General features: G+C 40.3%; 1 protein-coding gene across 3 annotated transcripts in view; it reads right to left on the bottom strand.

Annotated features, from left to right (window-relative positions):
- Dse (dermatan sulfate epimerase) overlaps positions 1-22,926 on the bottom strand; it is a 56,097-nt gene that overhangs the window by 4,954 nt on the left and 28,217 nt on the right. For all 3 annotated transcript variants that reach the window (XM_028782691.1, XM_028782690.1, XM_028782692.1), the window contains 2 exons: positions 5,528-5,781; positions 2,674-2,913 (listed from right to left, as the gene is read on the bottom strand). In XM_028782691.1, coding sequence (XP_028638524.1) covers positions 2,674-2,913; positions 5,528-5,781 — 494 coding nt within the window. The remainder of the gene's footprint in view (positions 1-2,673; positions 2,914-5,527; positions 5,782-22,926) is intronic.

Here is a 22,926-nt window from a genome sequence, read left to right as displayed (position 1 = left end):
TAAGAGAGAGAAAGAGAGAGGGAGAGAGAGGGAGAGAGAGAGAGGGAGGGAGGGGGGAGAAAGGGAGAGAGAGAGAGAGAGAGAGAGAGAGAGAGAGAGAGAGAGAGAGAGGAGTAGTAGAGAATAAACTAAAAGAATGAAATAAAAACAGAATCTTTTCTAAAATGCTACCATGAATGTATTTATTGCTAGTAATTTGATTTCTAGTGGTTGAATAAGCAATATTCTAGTATAATTATATTATAAAAGATAGTATGTTAAAACCTCATACTACAAGCTCCTTAAAATAGGGGACATGTTCCTCTTTAAATCTTAAATAGCCCATTACAAAATGGTTGGCTTAGTAGAAGTATTCCTTAAGTTTGTTGCATTAATAAGCACAATAGCTGAGGCCCCCACCTCCTATAATGTATTCTGACTGTCATTTCTAGCTAAGAAAATGACCAGAAGGTTTGCTGTTAGGTCTCAGCTAAAATTACTAAACTGGAACCTCCTTGAAGTCTCTTCCTCTGGATAGTCTTTGATTATCAAGAAGAACTACATACTACACTTCTTTAAGTCTAAAAATAAGCATTTGAGTTCTCAGAGTAAGCCTAAACTGACTCTTTAAATGGTTATTTACTATGCAGTTTCACTTTTTATCTTTGTGTGTGTGAACATGCACATGCATCTGAGTGTAAAAGGAAGTGTGTCCACCACATGATGTCTGTGTACGTGTAGGGGGTGATCATAGATGTCAGGTCACTTTCCTTTTGTTTTGGATGGGATCTCTTGCTCTTAACCACTATGGATACCAGGCTAGGTAGCCCACAACTTTCCAAAACACTCTTGTCTCTAACTTTCATTTCCCCAGATGAGTGTTGAAATAACAGATCCTACCTCTGAGTCTGGCTTTGTATAGGTTCCGGGAAGTCAATTCAAACTCAGGTTCTCATATCTGCATGATAAGCATTGTACCTGAGCCAATCCCTGACTGCTGCATTAATTTATGGATGACTAATCTAATAAGGGGAGAGCCCGTCTAGTTTATATACATACATACATACATACATACATACATACATACATACATAGCAAAAGGATTTAAATACTGAATTCTTTGTTATATTCTAGAATCACTGTCTTTAGTTTTATCTCCTTTTGCTGAACAAAAGGAACTTAATGGAGAAAGGGCTTATTAGGATCACAATTTCTCGTTACAGCCTATTGCTGTGGAAAAGTCAAGGCAGCAAGAAATCAAAGCAGTATGTCACACTGCATTCACAGTCAGAAGCAGAGAGCAGTGAATTGATGCATGTATACTAATGCTCAGCTACATTTCTCCACTCATGTAGTCCAGAAGCCCCTTCCAAGGGAATAGTGTCGCCCACAGTGAGCAGATGACTTAATCAGGAATTGAGACTCCCTTAGCAGTGTATCAAGCTGACAAAACTGTTATGGTTTAAATATGAAATATCCACCATAGGCTCATATGTTTGAACACTCAGTCCCCAGCTGATATCAGTGTTTGGAGCAGTTATGGAAGTTTTAGGAGGTGGATTCTTGACGGAAGAAGTATAATACTGGGGGACAGGCTTTGAGACTTTATAGTTTGGCCAAGTCTCCTGCTCTCTCCCTGGTTCCTTTGCAGACACAATGTGTTCAGCCAGCTTCCTCCTCCTATTGTCAAGTCATTCTATCCTGTTGCCATGTCTTTTCTGCCAAGATGGACTTGATCCCTCTGGAATTATTATAAGCCAAAATACCTTTTTCTTTTGTAAGTAGCCTTTTGTTGGTGTATTTTATTATAGCAACAGAAAAGAAACGAGGACATTAACCATCAGAATTATAAAAAATTGTGTTTCCCAAGGGGGGAAAAATCTACTCTGATGAAAATTTACTTCTGAAATTTTCTTATCCTAGTCTTGCTTTAGAAATAAGGAGAATTACAAAGTTGTCTTAGAAAAGAGTAAGTTACCAATCATATAAATAGTGATACACGTTTTTAGACATACAATGAGATAGATTATCACTAAAGTTTCATTTTGTTTGTTCTCTGTATTCTATAACATATATTTCAATACAATACTTAACCATATATAGTGTGGCATTTGTGGTTTTATTACTTTTTTCTTTATAGGATGTTAGAGATTGGTTAAAACCAGGGTCTTATGATTAAACATGTTTAGCTAGCACTCTACCACTGAACTACACACTGGCTTAGTAAAACACTCAAAAACAATCACTAATACAAATACTTCAAATACAAAATGTATATATAATCTACTTTTTTTTTTCAAATCTGTACGGTTTGAATGAAAAAAGCTTAAAACCCAAATCTACAATACTCTTAAGTACATATCTCAGATAAAGAAGTGAAGTGTAATCACTAATGCTTATATCTTGTTTAGGTTCATGAAAACAAGTTTATAGCTATCAAGTTTAAACACATAATGGAAGTGCTACACCAGGCTAGAAATGATATTCGATCCATTATGTTCCAAATAAAATACTGAAACTGCAAATATTCATTTACACTCCCAAAATTTTCATGCCTTAAAATTTTCTTGGATGAAAAGAAACTTCCATCTCAGTAGACACGCCTCCCCACCCTACTCCAGAGCTCATTTCCTTGTTGACTCTAGCTCATATTCACAGTCAGAAATGATGTAATGTTTTCCCTTTTCACTATACCTGGCAAGATGGTCCTATACATAAAGGCAAAGTGTTGCTTAAGCCATGGATGGCCAAAGTGGTTGATGTCAAAGTGCCTCTGAACGAGAAACATGTACTGGAACAGGGATCTAGTGGTATAGCTGCCATATGCAACTCCTTCATAGAGGGAGCCGTCCGTCACCTCTCGCAGCAAGACCAGAGACTTCTCCATGATGCTCAGAACTTGCTTGGTCCACAGATAGGCCTCCTGAAGGTACCCTGAGAGATAAAAATAATGACTAAAGGCTGAAACAGAACATGAGTAAAAATAGGGCCACATGAAACTCTACAAGGAACCCAAACAGATTATATGATTCAAAATTACACGGTTTTTAATGCTCTTATTTGTCAATATGATAAATAACACCCTTTCCTTTGTCTAAGTTTTACGATATTTACTATTAAATTATCAAATACTATTTGATAAGAATATTAAATATTTACTATTATGTATTAAGAATAGTAAATATTAGGTATTTACTATAAAATATTGTTTTACTAGCAAATAGGCCATTTACTAGTTAAAAAACCCTTCAATGAGGATTCAACTTTTTTTTTTTGGTTTTTCAAGACAAGAGGATTCAACTTTTAATAAACTAAAGTCTTACACACACACACACACACACACGTTGCATCGCAACTTGCATGGAACTTTGGTATATGCTTTCCTAAAAAGTTCTTGAATATGGATTTTTTGTTTTGATTTTTTGTATTTTGGTTTTTTTTTTTTTTGAAGTTCATCACTTTCCCAAACTTCCAACATTTATAATAACCTACAAAATTACTATAAATGCTAAGAATACTTTCCTCAGCCTGTCCCATCACAGGAGACAACTCTGATTCTTCTGTGCTTTCAGATTCCACAGAATGATCAGGTAGAAATCTAATAGTGACAGGAATCAGCTAGGAAACCAGAGGTTGTCAAGGGCAAGCTGTGTAACAGTGTGCAGGTATTCCTTCACAGGGTCACATTGTTTCATTTTTCCACTGAATAAGATTATGTTCACAAAATCCTTGGATGGAGAAACATGAGCTTTCTAGACCTCTCACACTTAGGTAACAGTAACTCTTCATGTTACAGTCTACACAGCACTGAACAGAACCTTACTTCATCCTTTCAACAAGCCGGTTATCCCTTATTGTTCCCAAACTACAGAAAAGCTGGCTCATTCCAGACCTTGGAAACATGACTCAAAATGAACAGAACTCTAGTCTGAACCTAAGGTTTGAAGCCCTGCTTGTTCTGGCGGCTCATTTTAGTCACACACAGTGACAGGAGAAGGTTGAGCTTACTGCCTTCTAATATGGTGGAGACTGTTACTTACTCGATAAGCATGTGTGTCCCGCCTCTGCTGATCATACCACAGGACTGCTAGATAATGGGCTAGCTTGCAGGCTCAGCAGTGACCCAGGTCTTAAGAGTCCTCCTGCCCTCACACGATGTACAGAGGTAGCAACTGTCGTCTGGCTAGTGCTACCACCCAGCTCCAGCCTTTCCAGCAGTTCTCCTTACCTATCACATCAGTGCTTCAATCTTTAGTCATTCAACCTTTGTCCTCCATCTCCAGATAGAGAGTGATGTGGCTGGTGTCTACAGCCTGGCTATCACTCCACTGATACCACACTACCTGGTTTGCCCTCTATGTTCTTTTACTAGCTATCACACCAATATATATCAACATACTCTGTGGTCTGGAAAACCATCAGTATAAGATTCAAACTGTCAGTTAAAGCTTTTCTTCTGAGACTTGGTGACAAGTGATGGCTGGCAGATACAACAGGGAGAAAGCTGGGTATGGCAAGGTCTTGCTGGATAATCAATGAAGTGTTAATTCTTTCACTTTTTTCTCCTTTCTCCCTTTTTGGGATTGAACACAGAGGCTTTCACATGCTAGGAAGACCCAACCACAAACTTACATTCCCAGCCATATAAAATGCTTACAGGCAATATAAGGCTTCGGTTATTCTAGATGTTCCAATGATGTATTTAATATTCTTATATTTAATATCTAATATTCCAAGAATATATTTAATATTCCAATTAAATATTTAATATTCTAATACTAGAAAGACCCTACTACTAACCCCACATTCCGAGCAAAATAAAATGCTTATGGATAAAATAAGGTTTCAGTTATTCTTTACTCCCAAGTTCTAATGATATATTTAATATTTTAATGATTTATTGTGCTCTTAGAGCTACTTTTCTTAAATTGTCAATTACAGATTTCCATGGAGGTTGTATTAAATTAGAGTTACAAGAACAACATGGGAATCGTGTGACGTATTAACAAAGAGTAACAATGTAAACCACAAAAACCACTGCCTCCAACTCTGACCCAAATGATCTAGACTAGGTGTTCTGATGGAGTGTGTGTTTGTGTGTGTGTGTGTGTGTGTGTGTGTGTGTTAAGGGAGGTAGTTGTATTTGGTTCACCCACCTGCATGCTAGGAATATATACTTCAAATTTAAAACATACTAAGCTTTTAAAAACTTCCATTTTTTCTAGGTTGACAGTCTTCCACTGTCAGGATTTCCTTGAAGAATGAATGCTTATGACTGATCCTGTGCTGTAGAATTTTGGTCTTGGATAGTTGTTAGCCAGCTTTAGGAATCCTGCAGGCTAATAGAACTAGCTGACACTTTAAAAGTTAGATGTCCTTAGTTACCTAAAGGATGCCCTGGATGCAACTTCATCTGTGGGCTTAATTTGGACTCAAGTATTAACAGGTACCTAAGAACAGGGAGAAAAATACTTATGCTTCTCCCATGGCAGCTCTGACTGACAGTGGCTCGGGAAAAGCTCTGGCTGTGTCAGGATAACACACACACCTTGGTTCATCAGAACGAGACTTCCAGTGAGTAAGGCCATGCAGTTGGTGGGCTGGTGGTTGTGCAAGTACTGGAAGCCCCATCCTCTTCTGTAGGAAGTTTCATACATATAGCCCGAGGCATTGGCAATCACTTCCAGGAACGTCTCCTGCTGTGTCTTGCTCAGGTAGTTGTATAAGAAGTCATACGCAGTGGCGAAACCCACCAGGGAGTGAGCAAGTGGAACTTCATCCCAAGGCGCATCTTTCACCAACCTGTAACAGAAAAATAACCCAGAACTGAGTGCAGGCCTCACTCCTTTCACCACTCTTTACAAAGCGTACAAATGAAGACATAGTCCAAGAGGTCTAAGGGCACATAATAGTCACTAGACTCCAGTACCAAGTTGGCTCATGTGAGGACTACAGAGGTAACGCTGCTCTCTCACAGGCTTCTGGTTACATCAACTCCTAAGATTTTTTTTTTAACTTTATTATCTTCCACCCATCCATCCATCCATCCATCCATCCATCCATCCATCCATCATTGGTTTTTCAAGACAGGGTTTCTCTGTATACCCCAGGTTGTCCTGGAACTTCCTCTGTAGACCAGCCTGGCTATGAACTTACAGAGATCCACCTGCCTCTGCCTTCTGAGTGCACGGGATTAAAGGTGTGCACCAACACGACCTGGCTAGATTTTCCATTCTGGATGAAAGGTATAAGAAACTATTCAGATGCACAAGGAATAGAGTATGCGATGGCAAGGCAGCTTGGTGCTCACCCCCCCACCCCCCACCCCCGTTTTAAGGCTGCCTTGGGAAAGCAGATGATCAAGCATATTGGATATCAGTTCCAATATGGACATCAGCTGGTTGGCATGAAGGTGTGGTAGCCTACAACAACATAGTCTAGACAGAAGTATGCGTCAACCATGAAGGGAAGAGAGGCTCAAATACTGATGAGACTGAGGAGAAGTGACTGTGGTGAAGCCTTACCTGGTCACCCTGTCAGAACTTCAATGGTCCTCCAAAATGGAGTTCTATCCCACTTGATTTTCTGATTACAGTGTGTGTGTGTGTGCGTGTGCACACATGTGCGTGCGTGTGGATCCCCAACCACAGAATAGTGTGTGGCACAGATGACTCTCAGTAAACAGTTTTGGAATGAAAGTAAAAAAAAAAAAATGAAGGAAGGAAGGAAGGAACTGATGTATAAAACCAGGCCGTACTGCTTGCAACACTGATGATGTGGTTATGAAACCAGGAATTTGGAAGGATCTCTCTGCATTTATAATAATCTCACCTTTCCGGTTAGCTGTCCTGGTTCTATAGTCTGGTACTAAAAAGACAAAGATTGATGAGTTTCTTATTCATTTGGTCATCTAAAAAAAATCATGCCTTGCTGGGCAGTGGTGGCTCACATCTTTCATCTCAACACTGAGGAGGCAGAAGCAGGCAGAAGCAGAAGATCTCTGTGAGTTTAAGGTCATCCTAGTCCACAGGGCTACAGGGTTCCAAGATATCCAGGCCTGTACAGAGAAACCCTTTTTTGAAAAACCATAAATAGATGACAGACAGACAGACAGATACTTAGATGATAGATGGATGGATGGGTAGATAGATAGATGATAGATAGACAGACAGACAGATAAAAGATGCCCTTCTGCAGCAATTCAGCTTGTCAGCATTGCACTGCTTGTAAACAAATTCCCTGTTTCTAGAAACAAAACAAGACTATGCTATTGTCAGAGATTGGCAACAGGTTCTTTACTGTCTCATAGTGACTGGTGAGCTGCCCAGCTTGGTGTCATCACACTATGTTTTGACACATCTATAAATAGCAATGTATACACCTAGCTACAATGGCCCTGATATTAGTAGCTTCCTATCACCTGTCAAGCCCTTACACACCTGTGTAAACAATGATTTTATTGTTACAAGTACTACACAGGAAGTAATTTATGAACTTTGTAAAATATTGCCATGGCAGGATTTTTTTGCTGCCTATTGTATTTGGAGTGGAGCTTGGCAACTGGGCAGTAGTGGAGGTAGGTGGAGCTGGGAGTTGGGAGGAGGAAGGAAAGAGGAAAGGAGAGGAGGAGGAGAAGCAAGATGGAGGCAGACATCTATGTCTCTAGGAGTCTCGGGTAGTTATTCATATCAAAAGATTAGATATTGGGTTAACAATTCTGATTGTGTGGGCATCTTGTATATTGAGCATTTGCTAGTATATAAATCTATTGGATAATCTTAAGCATTAAGAGTCTCATGTCTACCGGATACTAGAATTGTTATGTCTACCACATGGGGGTGGCGGTTATTTCCTGGGCTTAGAGCCATAGACTCCACAGAGCTGACGGGCAGAGACAGCAGCCACGCTAACATCTAGTGGAGCCAGGGCCGGCATTTCCGGGCTGGCGTCTCAGCCACTGTTAGTATGGGAACATAGAATGGGAACATGGCAGCGGCCAGGGAGTTAGCCAGAGCTGGACCACGCAGCTTTCCCCCAATACTTCCCACTACATATTACAATGGCAATTTCTTTTAAGTTGTCTAGGTCCTGGACATTCAGTTTATTCCTTTCAATCAGTTTCTGACTCAACAAAACATGCCAATAGATAGTGTATCTCTTTATCTTTTTCAAAGCTGTCCTATAATAGCTGCATGTCTAGAAGTTTACCTCAGCGAACAGTTCTCAACCTGTAGCCCAAGACCCCCCTCCACAGGGGTCACATATGAGATATCCTGCATATCAGATATTTACCATTTATAACAGTAGCAAAATTACAGTTATGAAGTTGCAAAAAATAATTTTATGGTTGGGGGTCACTACAGCACAAAGAACTGTAGTAAAAGGTCACAGCATTAGCAAGGCTGAGAACCACTGATGCAAATCCTTCCCCATCCAGTCTTATCTGACCTTAGCTACTTTTATGGTCATGGAAACTAAATGACATTTGCTCTGTGGGAGGGAGTGGGGGTATATAAAGTGAGTAAGTAAAACTAATTAATTAATTTTTTTTTTAAAAAGAGGAAGTTTGGTCTCAGCCCATGGATGAAGCAGAGAAAAGCTCTAACTCAATGTGATCGGAGCAGTCGTTAATGAATTTATTGAAAAGCCTAACTAACTGGGGAATCATTAAGAAAATAAGGAGACAAATTTTCTTTCACGTTAGAATATATTTATATGTATATACATTCACTGATCTTCCGGGCTGAGTCAAAGCCTATTATCTGAATATGGTTGTTCAGGTGAAGTTAATTGTCTCTTCCTGCAAAGCATACATAGGCCACATCACAAATTTCAGATTCGAATTCTTTATACTACAGGGAAATTAAAGATATTTTGAAGGAATGCAGACTTCTTCCAGATTTCAGTTTTCCCCCTATCATTTACAACTCTCACCCACATTAAATAATCATAACAATATTTTTAGAATAAATTTTTCCAGTTGGTGTTAGAAATGTTAACTCTTTTTTTCTGAACTCACATTTCAGCTATTGTCAAATGGATGTTATCAAAATGTCATTACAGAGATCGATGACACTTCAGTAGCCAGCTACAAAAAGTAGCCAGTTGGTGCTGGCTCCGAGCATACAACACCCTCCTGATGAAATTGGGAAGAACACAGCAGATTCATTTTCATATTGTATAGCTAACCAAGTCACAGACTGAAAACAAAAGACAACACTCAAAGTAACAACATCCTGATACTATGTATATACATGGACAAAAAAGCCTGGGTATGGGCAACATATAGCAACAGAATTAGGTATAAAAGAGAATTAAAAGCTCATTGCCATCGTCTGTGGATTTCATACTGCCTCTAATTTTTATGGAACTAGCATAGTTTTAGTGTAGAATCAAGGAAGAATATCCAAAAACATCTATGCAGATTACTGAAATACTTTTCAAGCACACATCTGTGAAGCCATCATATTCAGCAACAGCTTAGAAAGCAGATACACCACACTAGGTGGGGCACACCTTTAAATCCAACGCTCAGGGGGCAGAGGCAGGTGGCTCTCTGAGTTATAGAGCAGCCGGGTCTACAGAGAAAGTCCCAGGATAGCCAGGGATACACAGAGAAACCTTGTCTTAAAAACTCAAAAGAATAAAAAGAAAAATAAAGCATACATACCAGGATTGTAAGAATGTAAAACCAGCACCCTCAAAGTAAAACCAGCAAATTACTTTTGCTTTAAATTTTTTCCTAAAAATCTTTATTACTATCACTGGAGCTCAGTGGCAGGTAGCTTTCCTGGATGTGTGAGCACAGGGTTTAAGAAAAAGAAAGAAAGAAGACACATACATCATTCTAAAATTTAACAGCCTAATAAGATCAAATTTTATTACAGCAATTTTATATGCTATCCAAATTATTGATTATGTACAGAAGATAGTAGCAGACAATCTACAAAGTTTACATTGCTTCAAATTTGACAAATTACTTGATTAAATAACCAATAAAACACACACACACACACACACACACACACACACACACACACACACACATCCAAAGTCTCAAAAATCTGCTCATTGGGATGTTTATCAAAAACAAAACCAGGACCCAAAACAAGGAAGACAACATGAGAAAAAATAAACAAGACACATGCAACCTAACAGATCTAATATTGAAGGGATCCAACACAAGCCAAAGGCTATGGCTATAGCAGCTTCTTCAGGGTCAGCCAGTAAGAATACACCTTAAAAATGTCTTGCTTTGGAGATGGGGGCAAAGAAGGCTCAGTGGGTAAAGTGCAAGTGTGAGGATCTAAAGTAGGGTCCCCATCTCCCTATGGAAAAAAACTAGCAAACACACACTTATATCCTCAGTACTGTTGGAGCAGAGAGGTAGATCCCTGGAGCTCACTAGCCATCTGGTCTAGCTGAAATGGCAACTTCTATGGCCAGTGAGAGACCCTATATCAAAATAATAATAATAATAATAATAATAATAATAAATAATTAATAATAATAATATAGAAAACAATGAAGGAAAGTACCTGAGATCATCCCCTGGCCTCTTCATTTATACCTACAGGCAAGCACACTTGCATACTCAGGTATGCACACACAGCACACACACATAATGTCACATGAACAAAGAAAGATATCTTTCTTAATACCCTGAAAGAAGATTTACATGACTGGCCAAATGTCTGGTTTGTAATTAATGGCTAAGTGTACAATGAAAAATTAATCAATATTTAAAAAAATAGCTGTTATCAACCTTAGAACAAAAAGTTGCATAAAACTGAAAAATAGTACACAGAACGGTTGAGTTGTCAATGGCTTTAGCTTTATTAAAATATGCAAACACAATATGAAACACATTAGAACTGTAACATATTCATAAAATACGAGCTATATTACAATTAAAATGGGTTGAGAATTGTTTTAATGTTGACATATTTGTGTAAGAATGTGAGAGAAGATATATTTATTGTCTGAGGATTTTCTGTAAGTCCCCTACTCAGAATAGCAAGAGATGGTTTCTCCCTCAGAGCCTACAGAAGCCTCACACTTCTGGTCTCTTCTGTTGTTTTCAGCAGTTCGTCTACACTGACGTACTGAGCTACAACAGCAATGACACGTCACTTAACGAGTCTAGTGTTGCAGCTCTAGAGAACCTGCTCCACTTTTCCTGTTGCTGCCTAACATTTAGTTATCTAGGTATTTGCTTTGATATGTGACCTACTAACATGGAAAAAGAAAAAGCATAGGACAACCTAAGGCAATAATTTGATTATGGCAAAAAAAAATGTAATCAAATTGATAAACTTTTTCCTTCTTAGAAAAATACTGTAATTTTGTTGTGATAAAAATACACAACAAGCCGGGCAGTGGTGGCGCACACCTTTAATCCCAGCACTTGGGAGGCAGAGGCAGGCGGATTTCTGAGTTCGAGGCTAGCCTGGTCTACAAAGTGAGTTCCAGGACAGCCAGGGCTACACAGAGAAACCCTGTCTCGAAAAAACCAACCCCCCCCCCAAAAAAAATACCCAACAAAAAACAACTGAGAGTAGAAAGGTTTATTTGACATGGTTCTAGGTTATAGCCCATCATTGTGGGGAAATCAAGGCATGATCCTGAGGCAGCTATATTATATACACAGTCAAGAGCAAAGAGAAATAAACGTGAACATATCCCCTTGTATTTGGCTCCCTTTCCACACTTATATAGTCCAGGACCCAAACAAGGATGCAGGCAGAGACTCTTATCTCCTCAGGACACCCTTAGAAATGGCATAGTTGTGTGATACTCCTACTTTAGAAGGCTTTATTAAAAAAATTTTTTTAAAATACAATTTTTAATGGTTTTCCTAAAGTGGCATACACAACTTCATAAAATCTAGGCACCTTTTAAAAACAGTGAATGGATTGTGGTTGATTTTATTTTGAGCACCAATAGAAAATAATATGCTGAAATGTATTGGAAACCTGAATTGTGCTTATTAATCACAGATCTGTACTGCTTCTTAATGAAAAAAAAAAGACCAGCATATTTTATGACCATCATATTATGACCAGCATATTTTAATGGAACCTAATGAAATAGAATGGAGTAAAATGAAAAAACAGTAAGATTAAAAAATATTTGTCTTAGTTAGTTTTCTATTGTTGTGAAGAGACCCCATGACCAAAGCAACTTATATAAGAAAGCATTTAACTGGAGCTTGCTTACGGTTTCAGAAGGTAAGTCCATGACTATCATGTCAGGAACGAGGCAACAAGCAAGCAGGCAGGCAAGCATGGTACTGAAACAGTAGCTGAGAACTTGCATCCTGATTTGCATAGAGGAGGCACACAGAGACTGAGTCCGGTGTGGGTTTTTAAATCTCCAAGCCCTTTCCCAGTGACATACCCCCTCCAGCAAGGCCACACTTCCTAATCCTTCCTAAAATAGCTCCACCAACTGGGGACCAAGTATTCAAACATGAGTCCTATGGGGCCATTCTCACCCAACCCACCACATTCCATTCCCTGTCCTCGATACACTTGTAGCCATATCATAAGGCACAAATACATTTAATCTAACTTCTAAAGTCTCTGTAGCCAAATACATGAGCCTATGGAGGCATTCTCATTCAAATCACCACAAGTGTTTAAATTTAAGGGCCATTTTCTACACACACACACACACACACACACACATACACACACACACACACTTCATGAAAGATTACACAGGTAGGTCTTGTGTTATGAAAAATTGTGCTTTTTTACTATAAGTTATATTTGATAAAGTCTGAGGATCACCGGCTTCAAGGAAAATTTGATATCCTGTACGTAGCTATGTCTTTCACACACAGAGCCTGCCCCTTGGAAGATGCTGAGGCTGAAGCTGCCCTGACACTCCAACAGAGCATCTGGAGGCAATCGAGGCCCCACCATGAGACCATCAGAAAGGAGCCCAAGAAGCCACAGGAGTTCAGAATGTCCAATGCAGAGAGGATAAGGTGCTGAGCACTGATTCTAGCCAACTTAAGAAGGAAAGATATAACTTATCACTCGTGCCAAAACCAAGGAGGACATCCCCCACTTCCAAACAATTTTCTTTGTTTTCTTAGAAGCACTTTTCATTCAAAATAGATAATGAAATTATGTTTGCCCCATCACCTTATTCCAATAATGTTTAAGTTCTGGGACATAATTTCAAAAAGTACATTATCTATCTATCTATCTATCTATCTATCCATCTATCTACCATGACTGAAAATATCATAGGAAAAGGGCTAGCAAGAATTTTCCCTTGTGAATCATAAAAAAGTATTTTTGGATTATGCTATTTCATACTGTAACAAAACAAAATAAACTTAAAATGATATGAAACTATAGACCAAATTTGTAAACTATCCTCAAAACACATTAAAAAACATTTCCCAAGTTTTAAGTCTAAAACCATATTATTATTAACATTAATATTAAATATTATTATATCTAGTAGCATTGAGAATAAAAATTGACCTTCTGGTTAAATGAAATCACATTCTTTCTTCTTCTCTGACCGTGTGGCATGCCAAACTGGGTTGTCAAACTAGATTTAGCCACACTTAAAATCTTCTCCACATCAACTGTCAACCAAGGTAAAATCATTCATAAGCATTCCTTCCCACACCCTCCTCCCTTCCTATTTAACTCAGGTCTGCCCTGAGGGGGCACAATCACATCCACTTTCTGCCATGACAATAAACCTTTTAAAATCATGGACTTCCTTGTGTCTTTGGGGCCTCACCGTGGGGAGGCCTTTGACTACCCAGCTTGCACGCTCCCGCCCTCCATCTCAGTTCTTCCACAGCTCCCAGTGGTGTCTGGGAGCCCAAGGACAAAGATCACCGGTCTCACAGGAGCTCTGGCCCTTCGAGACTGCAGACTGATACCTCTCCACGCCCGGGCAGAGCCCCATGGCTTCTCAGCCCAGCATCTGCCTGGAGCCGCATGGAGTGAGCTCAGTCAAATTCCCTTGCTTCTGCCTCCCTGAGCTGCAGCAGATACGCAAGATCCACAACTCCGCCCAACAGGACCCACGCTCAGGAATGGGCACCACAGCCCAGCAGTCTTAGCTATACGCGTGGGTTTTATATATTCTCCTCTCTCCCTTTCTCTGAATTTATTCATTTTTTGTAATAGTAGATTCACAGCTGGGGAATCCTGAATGTACTAATATATGCTCACCACAGTGCTCCAAGCTCAAATCACTACCTGCAGCTCAACAAGAATCCATCTGATAGATTTCCCCAACTTCATGCTCCCCGTAGGTGAAGACGACATGGTATCTTCTTTTCCTTCAGCTGCAGAAAAGGATCCGAGGGTGCCCATGTGGCTTCTGTGCCTGACTTCTCTTCTCATTCTTCCAGCTGTCACTCACTAGTGACTTACTGCAGAACCACTCTAATTAAATCTGAACTTTGAACTTTCCTTCTAAACATTTTCATCATCTACAGAAATCATGCATATTGAATTTAAAGACATATTTCCTCATTTCACAATTTCTCCCGGTGACAGCTGCATGTATGTATGTAGAAACACAAATAATTGGAATATACACACTAGCAAATATGAAGTAGTGAAAGCAAACCCTGAGAGCTGTATCCTGGACGATGTCTCTAGGGATGGCAGGCACGTTAAAGTTCAGTCAACAGCTTCAAGTATTATAAGCTGGTTGATGTGGACTATCCTAAGTCCAGGCCCAGATACGACTGTCAATTCTTAGTTGAAACTACCATCTCTTTCCTACACCAGACTCTAATATGGATAAATCTATAAAGGCCTAACCCTGGATTGACTTCTGCCACCTGCTAAGTGAGCAGAGACCCTAAAAACACAAATTGCTATATGAGAAAACACTAGCTACTTTTGTTACAGAATGAAAGACAGCCCATGCATCTGTGAGATCAGAACCGAACTGATGAAGCTGCAGCAGCTAGTGGAGGTACTCACTGAACCACCATAGGTTTATAACCAGCAACATTCGGATTATGAGAAGATATATGCAGGACAGCGAGTTCAAGTTCTTCCACAGAGTGAAAAGAAAGGGGTGCAGAGCAAACTGCAGGTCGAGACTTAGTTTAAAATGAATGAAGATTGGGCTGAGTGTAGCTAAGTGTAGATGGCTTCTCTGCAAAACCTGCAAAACCATGTCTCCAGCATGTACCCCCAATGCACACTCACATCCCAGAGAAAGAACAGACTAAAGCCGGATGTGGCGACACACACCTGCAATGGTGGTGCTTAATGGCTAAGGCAGAAGTATCACTTCAGAAGTTCAAGATGTAATTAGAAAACAGACATCTCATGCCCCAAAGCAAAGACTCTGTATAATGTCTAGACTCTTGCTGAATTGGGTGGAAGCAGGGTAAGATGACTGCCCCCCCACCTCTATGTCTGTCTCTGACGGAGGAGTTGTGACTGGGATTCCCAGTTCTTGACTTGTGTTATAGCCCCCATATACATTGTTGATTTGGTGTTCTTTTATTTTACAGTGGAAAGGTCACATGTACACATATCAGATCATGCTGCTGTTTGTTAAACCCTTCAATGGCCTCACAGAGCTCTTGAGAAAAAAGTCCAAACTGCCTCTGACTCAAAACCTCACAGCTGGCCTCTCCTTCCTATAGTACATTTTCAGTTCCTTAAAAGCACTCTGCTTTCTTGCATTGTCAGCCAGCTATGTATCAGCTACTTTTGCCTGGGACAATCCAACATGGCTCTCCTTGCACCACTTGGATGATCCATGATTTTGTTCTTGTTCCAGCTAGAAAGTCTTCCTTCCCCCACACTTCAGGCCTCAGCCAAACACCTCTTGGTCTCCCATTGTGCTTGAAGTTGGCTGACGATATTGTCATCTCCATTAATACTGTTCATTAATTTTTAATCTTCTATTAAAACCAAACCACCCTAGTTATGACAGATGGATAACTTGTGCTTACATTTCCTTATGTCTGATACTTAGCAAAATGTTTTAAACTGAGTATGTTGATGCTTGGCTTACATGGCATAATTAAATATATTTATTACAAATGAAATTATAAAAAAATGAAACTGTGTTGACAAAAAAAAGTAAACATAAAAAGAAACCCATAGTCTCTGGGGCCCTCCACATACACCCATAGTCCCTGGGGCTTTCCACATTCATCCACATTCCCCAGAGCTCTCCACACAGATCCATAGCCCCTCGGGCTCTCTACATTGCCCCCACAGTCCCCGGGGCACTCCACACAGACCCACAGTTCCTAGAGCTCGCTATGCACATCCAACATAAACATCTTCCACTGGCTGGTCAGCTTCTACCCACTGCAACTGTTCATTCTCCTTCAGACTGCTGGATAGGAGCCCCAAACTCTACCAAGTTTTTTTTTTTTATTCTCTGGTAGATGTCACTTTTTTTTTTTAACACCCCCTGCAGGGATGTTCCAACTTGGTGGGTCACTGCAATTGGGAAGAACATACTTATAACAATAGTGTCTCAATAACTCAACAAATCCTCTACACTACACATGAGGCAAGCATAATATTTACCTCCAACTTATGACTACGATCTGATCTAAAGAAGCCAAATAGTATGTCCAGGGTTCCAGCTTGGACTCAATATTAGATAACAGGCAGTGTGGCTCTGGAGTCCTAGCTCTTTCCTGCAATGGTGTACAACTGCCCATGGTCTAACACCACTAAGCATTCTCTGCATAGATTGGAGGAAGTGGTTTTAAGGTGAACACACCAAAGCTTTGCAGTGGGGACACAATATAAGATGATAGACTACAAGGCTAAGGGTTCTGGGGAGAAAGAATATGGGCTGGGAGAAGAGCACTACAAAGAAAAGGAACCCAAGATCCTGGGAAGAAACAGAGATCCACAAATCCTGACCATCCTACTGCCTCTGTGCAGTACAGTGTCTCTGTGATTACAGGTTGACAGGCTAGACCAAAGGTTGGTGACATGTGAGTCTTCAGAGTGAAAGTGACGCTAAACGGGTACGAGCAGCCACAGTGTACAGGGCCCCAAATTACATTCACAGCTGGAAGAAGACTCAGGATTTCTGTTCTTGGCAAATCAAGTCGCTCAGTGTAAAATCACTTCTGCTTTCAGGGTTACGTAGTGGTGTCTGTGGCAGGAATATTTTATTAGGTTCTCAGGGCCCTCAGTAAGTGTATAGGTCAATGATGGGGAACGACAGAGAAACCAAAAATTACACTTCAGGTGAGACATCCTACGGAGCATCTGAAAGGCACTGTCAGGGTAGAGGTAGAGCCCAGAGGTTTGGGACACACACTTATGCTCAAACAAGCAAATGTGTACTCTAGTTCCTAGCACAACTCAACATGCTGAATTAAAAGGAACCAGCCATAACTGCAGTAGACTAGATACAGGGCTGGAGACATACCATGGAGGAAGCAGTTAATTACAGTCATGGAGTCTGATAGACTTGGTAGGAAAGATGTGGGGGAGTCTGGCTCCTGGGACCAGACAACTTATCATTGCTAGGCCCAGGGCAGAAGATGCCAGCTCAAGCAGTCCCAGGGGAGACAACAATATCAGACAATCAAGTCACAAAATGCTTAAAAGACAAAAGATGACAGAAAAGCTGCTCCTTCTGGATGGGCATGTTTTTGTAGTGAACATGACAATGGGATCTTTTTGTTTGTTTGTTTGTTTGTTTGCTTTTAAACCTTTCTGCAAAGACGTCCTAAAGTGCTTGCTTCGTTCAGTAACCACAGAACCAGCCTCAACCAACTGCACTCATGGGAGTCAAGAAAGAAGAGGGGAAAGAAACAACTGTGGGCAAAATGCAGACGTGCTGAATAGGAGAGCATGCATTTGTAAGTAGAGTGAGCTATAATGAGGAGGCCTTAAAAAACAGTAAACACCAAGACATTCACCAAGGGTTGAACTGTCTGTCAGCCTTCTACAGTATCATAAAATACCTGACAAAATCACCTGAAGGAAAAAGTTACCTCATAGTTTCAGTTTATAGTCGGTCACTGGCCCCATTGTTTTGACCTATGGTGAGGGAGAACACTGTGGTAGAAATTACATGGTAGTGTGTAACTTTCATGCCATGTCTTCTAGAAAGCAGTGAAAAAGGGACTGGGGTTCTAGGATAGTCTTCCATGGAAGACTATCTTAGTGTCCTATAAGATTTCCTCAAACTCTAGGTAGGCCCTACCTCCTAGTAGTTCCCACCACTCCTCGTAGTGCAATCGGTTGAGTGCCTCCACCACGTGAACCTTGGTTAGTCCAGATTGGATCTAAAATGCCCATGAGCCCTTGTAATATCAGGGGAAAAGGTTTTGGTAGTCATCTACCTATGTGGTGATATACACTAGTGAGACAGATCAAATTAACAGGAGCAACAGATGTTTAAAAAAAAAAAAAAAGCCTTGTAAGACAGTGAAGAATCCTCTTTCTCCCACCAGTCAGCTCTTCCTCCTACACTCCCTGTCTCACTCAGTTACAGTGTGTAACCAGCTACCCAGGTCCATCCTTCACAAGTCCTCTCATCCATCTACCGAGTAAATTTCAGTGGACCTCAGAATCACTTGTTAGATGTCTTGGGGCTATTACACAAGTCAGAGAGTCAGCAATAGGGAGGAGCTAGCATCTGTCTTCTGAAGGATGGTCCAAATACTGAAAGAATCACACTTTGTTTCTTCCTTTCCTGATCCTTGGAATCTTAACTGTGGCATCATTTCCCTCCTTGACTGGAAGTATAGCCACTAACAAATGTCTCTTTCCTGATTCACTCATGCCAGGTCATCATTACACAAAAAGTTTTCTAAACCACAGGCTTATGTAAGAGGCATATGTGTGTCTTTCTGCTGTTCAAAGCCAGCATATTGGAAGGACAAGGAAAGATGGGGGAGACAGCCTGTAAGTGTAATTAATATATGTTCCCTTAATTGATGAGACCTTACAACTTGAAAAGTTTAAGGCCATTTTGAAGCTACCTATGACAAAATGAGCATTTGTCTTGCCAACAGATCCATTACCAAAATAACCAATGATCACACCTGTATCCTTATCAACAGATCCAATAAGCACATCTGTACCATTATCAAGTAATCCAATAAGCACACTTATATCATCTGCAGCCTCAGCAGCTATTACATTCATTTTTGCATTACTAAGAATGGACGAACAGGAAGGCCACACCTGATGTCAGAATGGGGCTCTTATTTCATTCAATACACAAACCCAGTGTTTAAAAACTGATTACAAAATATCACAGAAAATTAAAGACCTTTGTGAAACGTCATTACAGATAGACTCAGTAGCTGCCAATTAACATCCTCCCTTGAGGTGGGAAATAAGGAATGCATAAAATCCAAACATCATACTTGCCAAGTTTTTGTTAGAAAACATTTAAAGCTATACTTGAAACATTCATATGTAAACATTAGGCAGAACTTTATATACAGGTTACCTGGGCTGTAAACACAAAGGGAGAGAATGCACTACAAAAAGAAAGAGGCTTCTTCTGGCCTGAAGCAATTCGGAAAGCCCACACTGCATTTAAACAGGCAACAATGGGCACTGAAGTGTACAAGTACAAACATATCCTACAAAGAAAATTCACTTTGCATTTCTTTCCAAGTGAGTATGATTATAGCAATCATCAAATATCTTAAACATATGTAGAAAGCAGCACTACTGAAACAGCTTTATCCCCCCAGCATTTGAGAAAGATGGAGAACAGTTTAGAGTTCAAAGTACCTAGCTGAGGAGCAAGAACTAAGGCGAGCTGAGCGCCACATAGAGGTGACTTCACTCAAGTTCAACTGTACTACATACAAGGATGCTCAGCTTGACTTCACCTGCCAGCCTGACCAGGCTTCCTCTGCAGCTTACGGGTCCCTTGCCACAGATCCATGTGTAATCATGCTCGTTGGCAGCAACCTGCTCATTAAGTGGCAGTCAGAAGGAACTTCCCAATCTATGGTCAGGGTCCTACCGCTTGAGATTCTGTACATATGAAAGAAATTGTCCAGTGTTTGAAAAGGCTCAGAGCCATCTATTTTCAAAGATCTAAATCTACACAAAACGAGGAAACTGTCACAGAAGTAAGGAACAGGACAGAAAGAGTGGTAGAAAGAGTGAGGGGGAAGGGCAAGAGAAGAGAACTGTGAATGAGAAAAAGCCAGAGCTGGAGTATGGGTTTCTGACAGCCCAGCGTTTGTTTCCAGGACCAGTGCACTTTAATTGATTCCAGGTGTCTGCTGAACAAGCCTCTCTGCCTTTCTCACTGGAAGGTCACCAAGGGAAAACCTGATCTTTTCACTGACAGTGTCGTGTGGCTCCCCGTGTTGGGGCCCAGCTACTTCCTCTCGCTTTTGCTTCTCAGCATTAGCTTAAAGTTTAGAAAAAGCAAAAAGCCCGAGAAGCAGCTGCAAGGAACAGCCTTCGGAGGCTGCAGGCAAGGCTGAGATAGGCCTGGCAGTTCATCTCGGTCCATCGAGCAACAAAATCAAATAATCCATTTCAGTGTCATGGAGACTTTTCTCTTTTTTTTAAACCTCTTTCTCTAGCTGTTTTATAAACACATCCCAGGATTTCAGAAGCTTGCAATCCATAAGTAAGAATTTAATAATTTGTTGTGGAGAAAAAAAAAGGACAATTAGATCTCTGTCCAAAAGTTCAACTTTCCCTCACTAGTTCTCCTGATTCCCTGTAGCCAACTGGCTCAGACACAAGAAGGAAGTCATTTCTTTCCTCCGTGATTTATTTTCTGTCTCATGATAAGGCAGAAACATAGGATAAGGAAAGGGAGAAAGAGTGACTCACTACAAATACTTCTCAGAAACACAACTCCAGAGCATCAGAGTAGATAAAAAGGAGTACTCTGCACCCAAGACTTGACAATCTTGTATCTGCCTCTTTCTGTACAACGAAAAGAATGAAGCTTTAGTAAAACTATGTGCCAGCTACATAATCTTAAGAGCTTTCTGGGCATCACCTTGTTCCGTCCTTGGAACCTCATGGAGGGAAACATTCATCCACATTTTATAGATGTAAAAACAAAACAAAATAAAAAACAAAAAAAAACATGTTTACAGCAGCTATGAAATCTGCCAGAGAACACAGGGCTAATTACCACAGAATCAGGGCACAAACAAGACACAAATCTACCCCAAATATCCCTGTGTTGGGCCTGTTTTCCCTGGGTTCACAAATTAGGAGGAAAGCCCCCACAAACCCACTACTGGGCAATGCACACTGGATACCTCCCAGCTATCAACCCCAGCTTGAGCAAATCCCTTCCATTACAATCTTAAATCTCTTCACAACGCTTTCATCTCCATGTCTGATTGAGATATGGTAAGCTTACACTTCCTGCAGTAACTAGACAACAGCGGTCTCCAATATCTGAGTGAGCCTTTTGTTTTATTTGCATTAACGAGATCACCAAATAAATACATGCACTGAGAAGATCAAGCTCACAGCAATCCATCTAACAAAGATTGGTGTGAGACACCCAGCATGAAGGGATGCCATCTGATGAACAAGCATTCTGCCACTTCGTTCATTTTTTTAACATAAGAAAAAGTCTACTAAAGAATTCAACCAGTCTAGGGAAAAGCATGGCTGGCTAAGTCACACATCTGTCTCCTCCATCCTTACTCCTTCATCTCTGCAGGTTTAGTGAAATTTGCTCAGAAGAGCCTCCATTAAGGGAATCTATGCATGCGCCAAACAACATACTCCCTGTTCTTCCTCCAGAGCTGTGTGAAAAGCATCAACATACTTCATCACCCACACCGAAGGATGTTTATGAGAGTACTGAGTCTCTGTGAAAATCTATCTAGAAGGTTCTTTGTGTTCTTGGGCCAAGAATAATTGTTCTTTTATAGAGTAACTGACCTGATTTTTATTCTCATGGACATTGTAAACTTCAAAACTGAGGCAGCCTATCATTTTGTTGCTAAATAAATGAATAAAACAAATCAATCTCAGGGTCCACATGTGACTCACTCATGTGTGATGCATCTTAGTGAGTCCCACTATTCTTCTCCCAAACCATTTCTCAGTTACTCTATTTGAATTTTGTTTTATGTGTCTTAACATTTGGATTGTAGAGGTCAAGGGACAGTACAGGCAAGCACAAGTAAGAAAATAAAAAGGTGTGCACATTATGAAATTTCTAAGAAAAAAAAAAAAAACAGAATAATATGTGCTGACTCCAAAATACCCTTGAACTGATCTTTATGGAATAAAGATTTTATGTCTAAAATCTCTATGAAACACTTTTTTTACACTGTTATTTTCCCAGCTTGAATTTTAAACTCATGCTGAAAAAAATATTATTCTGTTTATGTACAGTAACTGCTGTGACTTTTTAAATTGTATTTTGTGTACTGATTTGTGTATGTGCATGTATGTATTCATGCCACAGCACACACATGGAGGTCAAAGGATAACTTGTGAGAATCCATTCTGTCCTTTAGCCATGTGGGTCTCAGAGACTGAACTCAGGCTCAGGCCATCAGCCTTAGTGGAAGCCATCTTAAAGGTACAGGGGGAGGAGGTTACAACATATTTTTAATTGAGTTTACAAAGTAAGCAACGCACAACCTTAGCATTAACAGAAAAAAGACAGGAGAGACTTTGTGGAAAGGATGTGATGCCTCCACACATGGAGATGGAGCACACAGAGCCTCATCTTTCTGTGGTGTTTAGAGACCTATACAATTATTATTATACAAATTTCTCAGTCACCCTATTGTTGACAATCTTCCAGATTTCTTTTCTACCTCATAGTATATCTGGTACAAATAGTACACTTACATAACATTTTCAATTTAACTTTTATTTCACAGTGGCCTGCCTTCCCTCCTTCCCTCCTTCCTTCCCTCCTTCCCTCCCTCCTTCCCTCCCTCCTTCCCTCCCTCCCTCCCTCCCTCCCTCCCTCCCTCCCTCC

Source organism: Grammomys surdaster, unplaced genomic scaffold (genome assembly GCF_004785775.1).
Source record: "Grammomys surdaster isolate TR1022 unplaced genomic scaffold, NIH_TR_1.0 842, whole genome shotgun sequence".
NCBI classification, from domain to species: domain Eukaryota; kingdom Metazoa; phylum Chordata; class Mammalia; order Rodentia; family Muridae; genus Grammomys; species Grammomys surdaster.
This window is presented reverse-complemented; position numbering and strand designations above follow the sequence as displayed.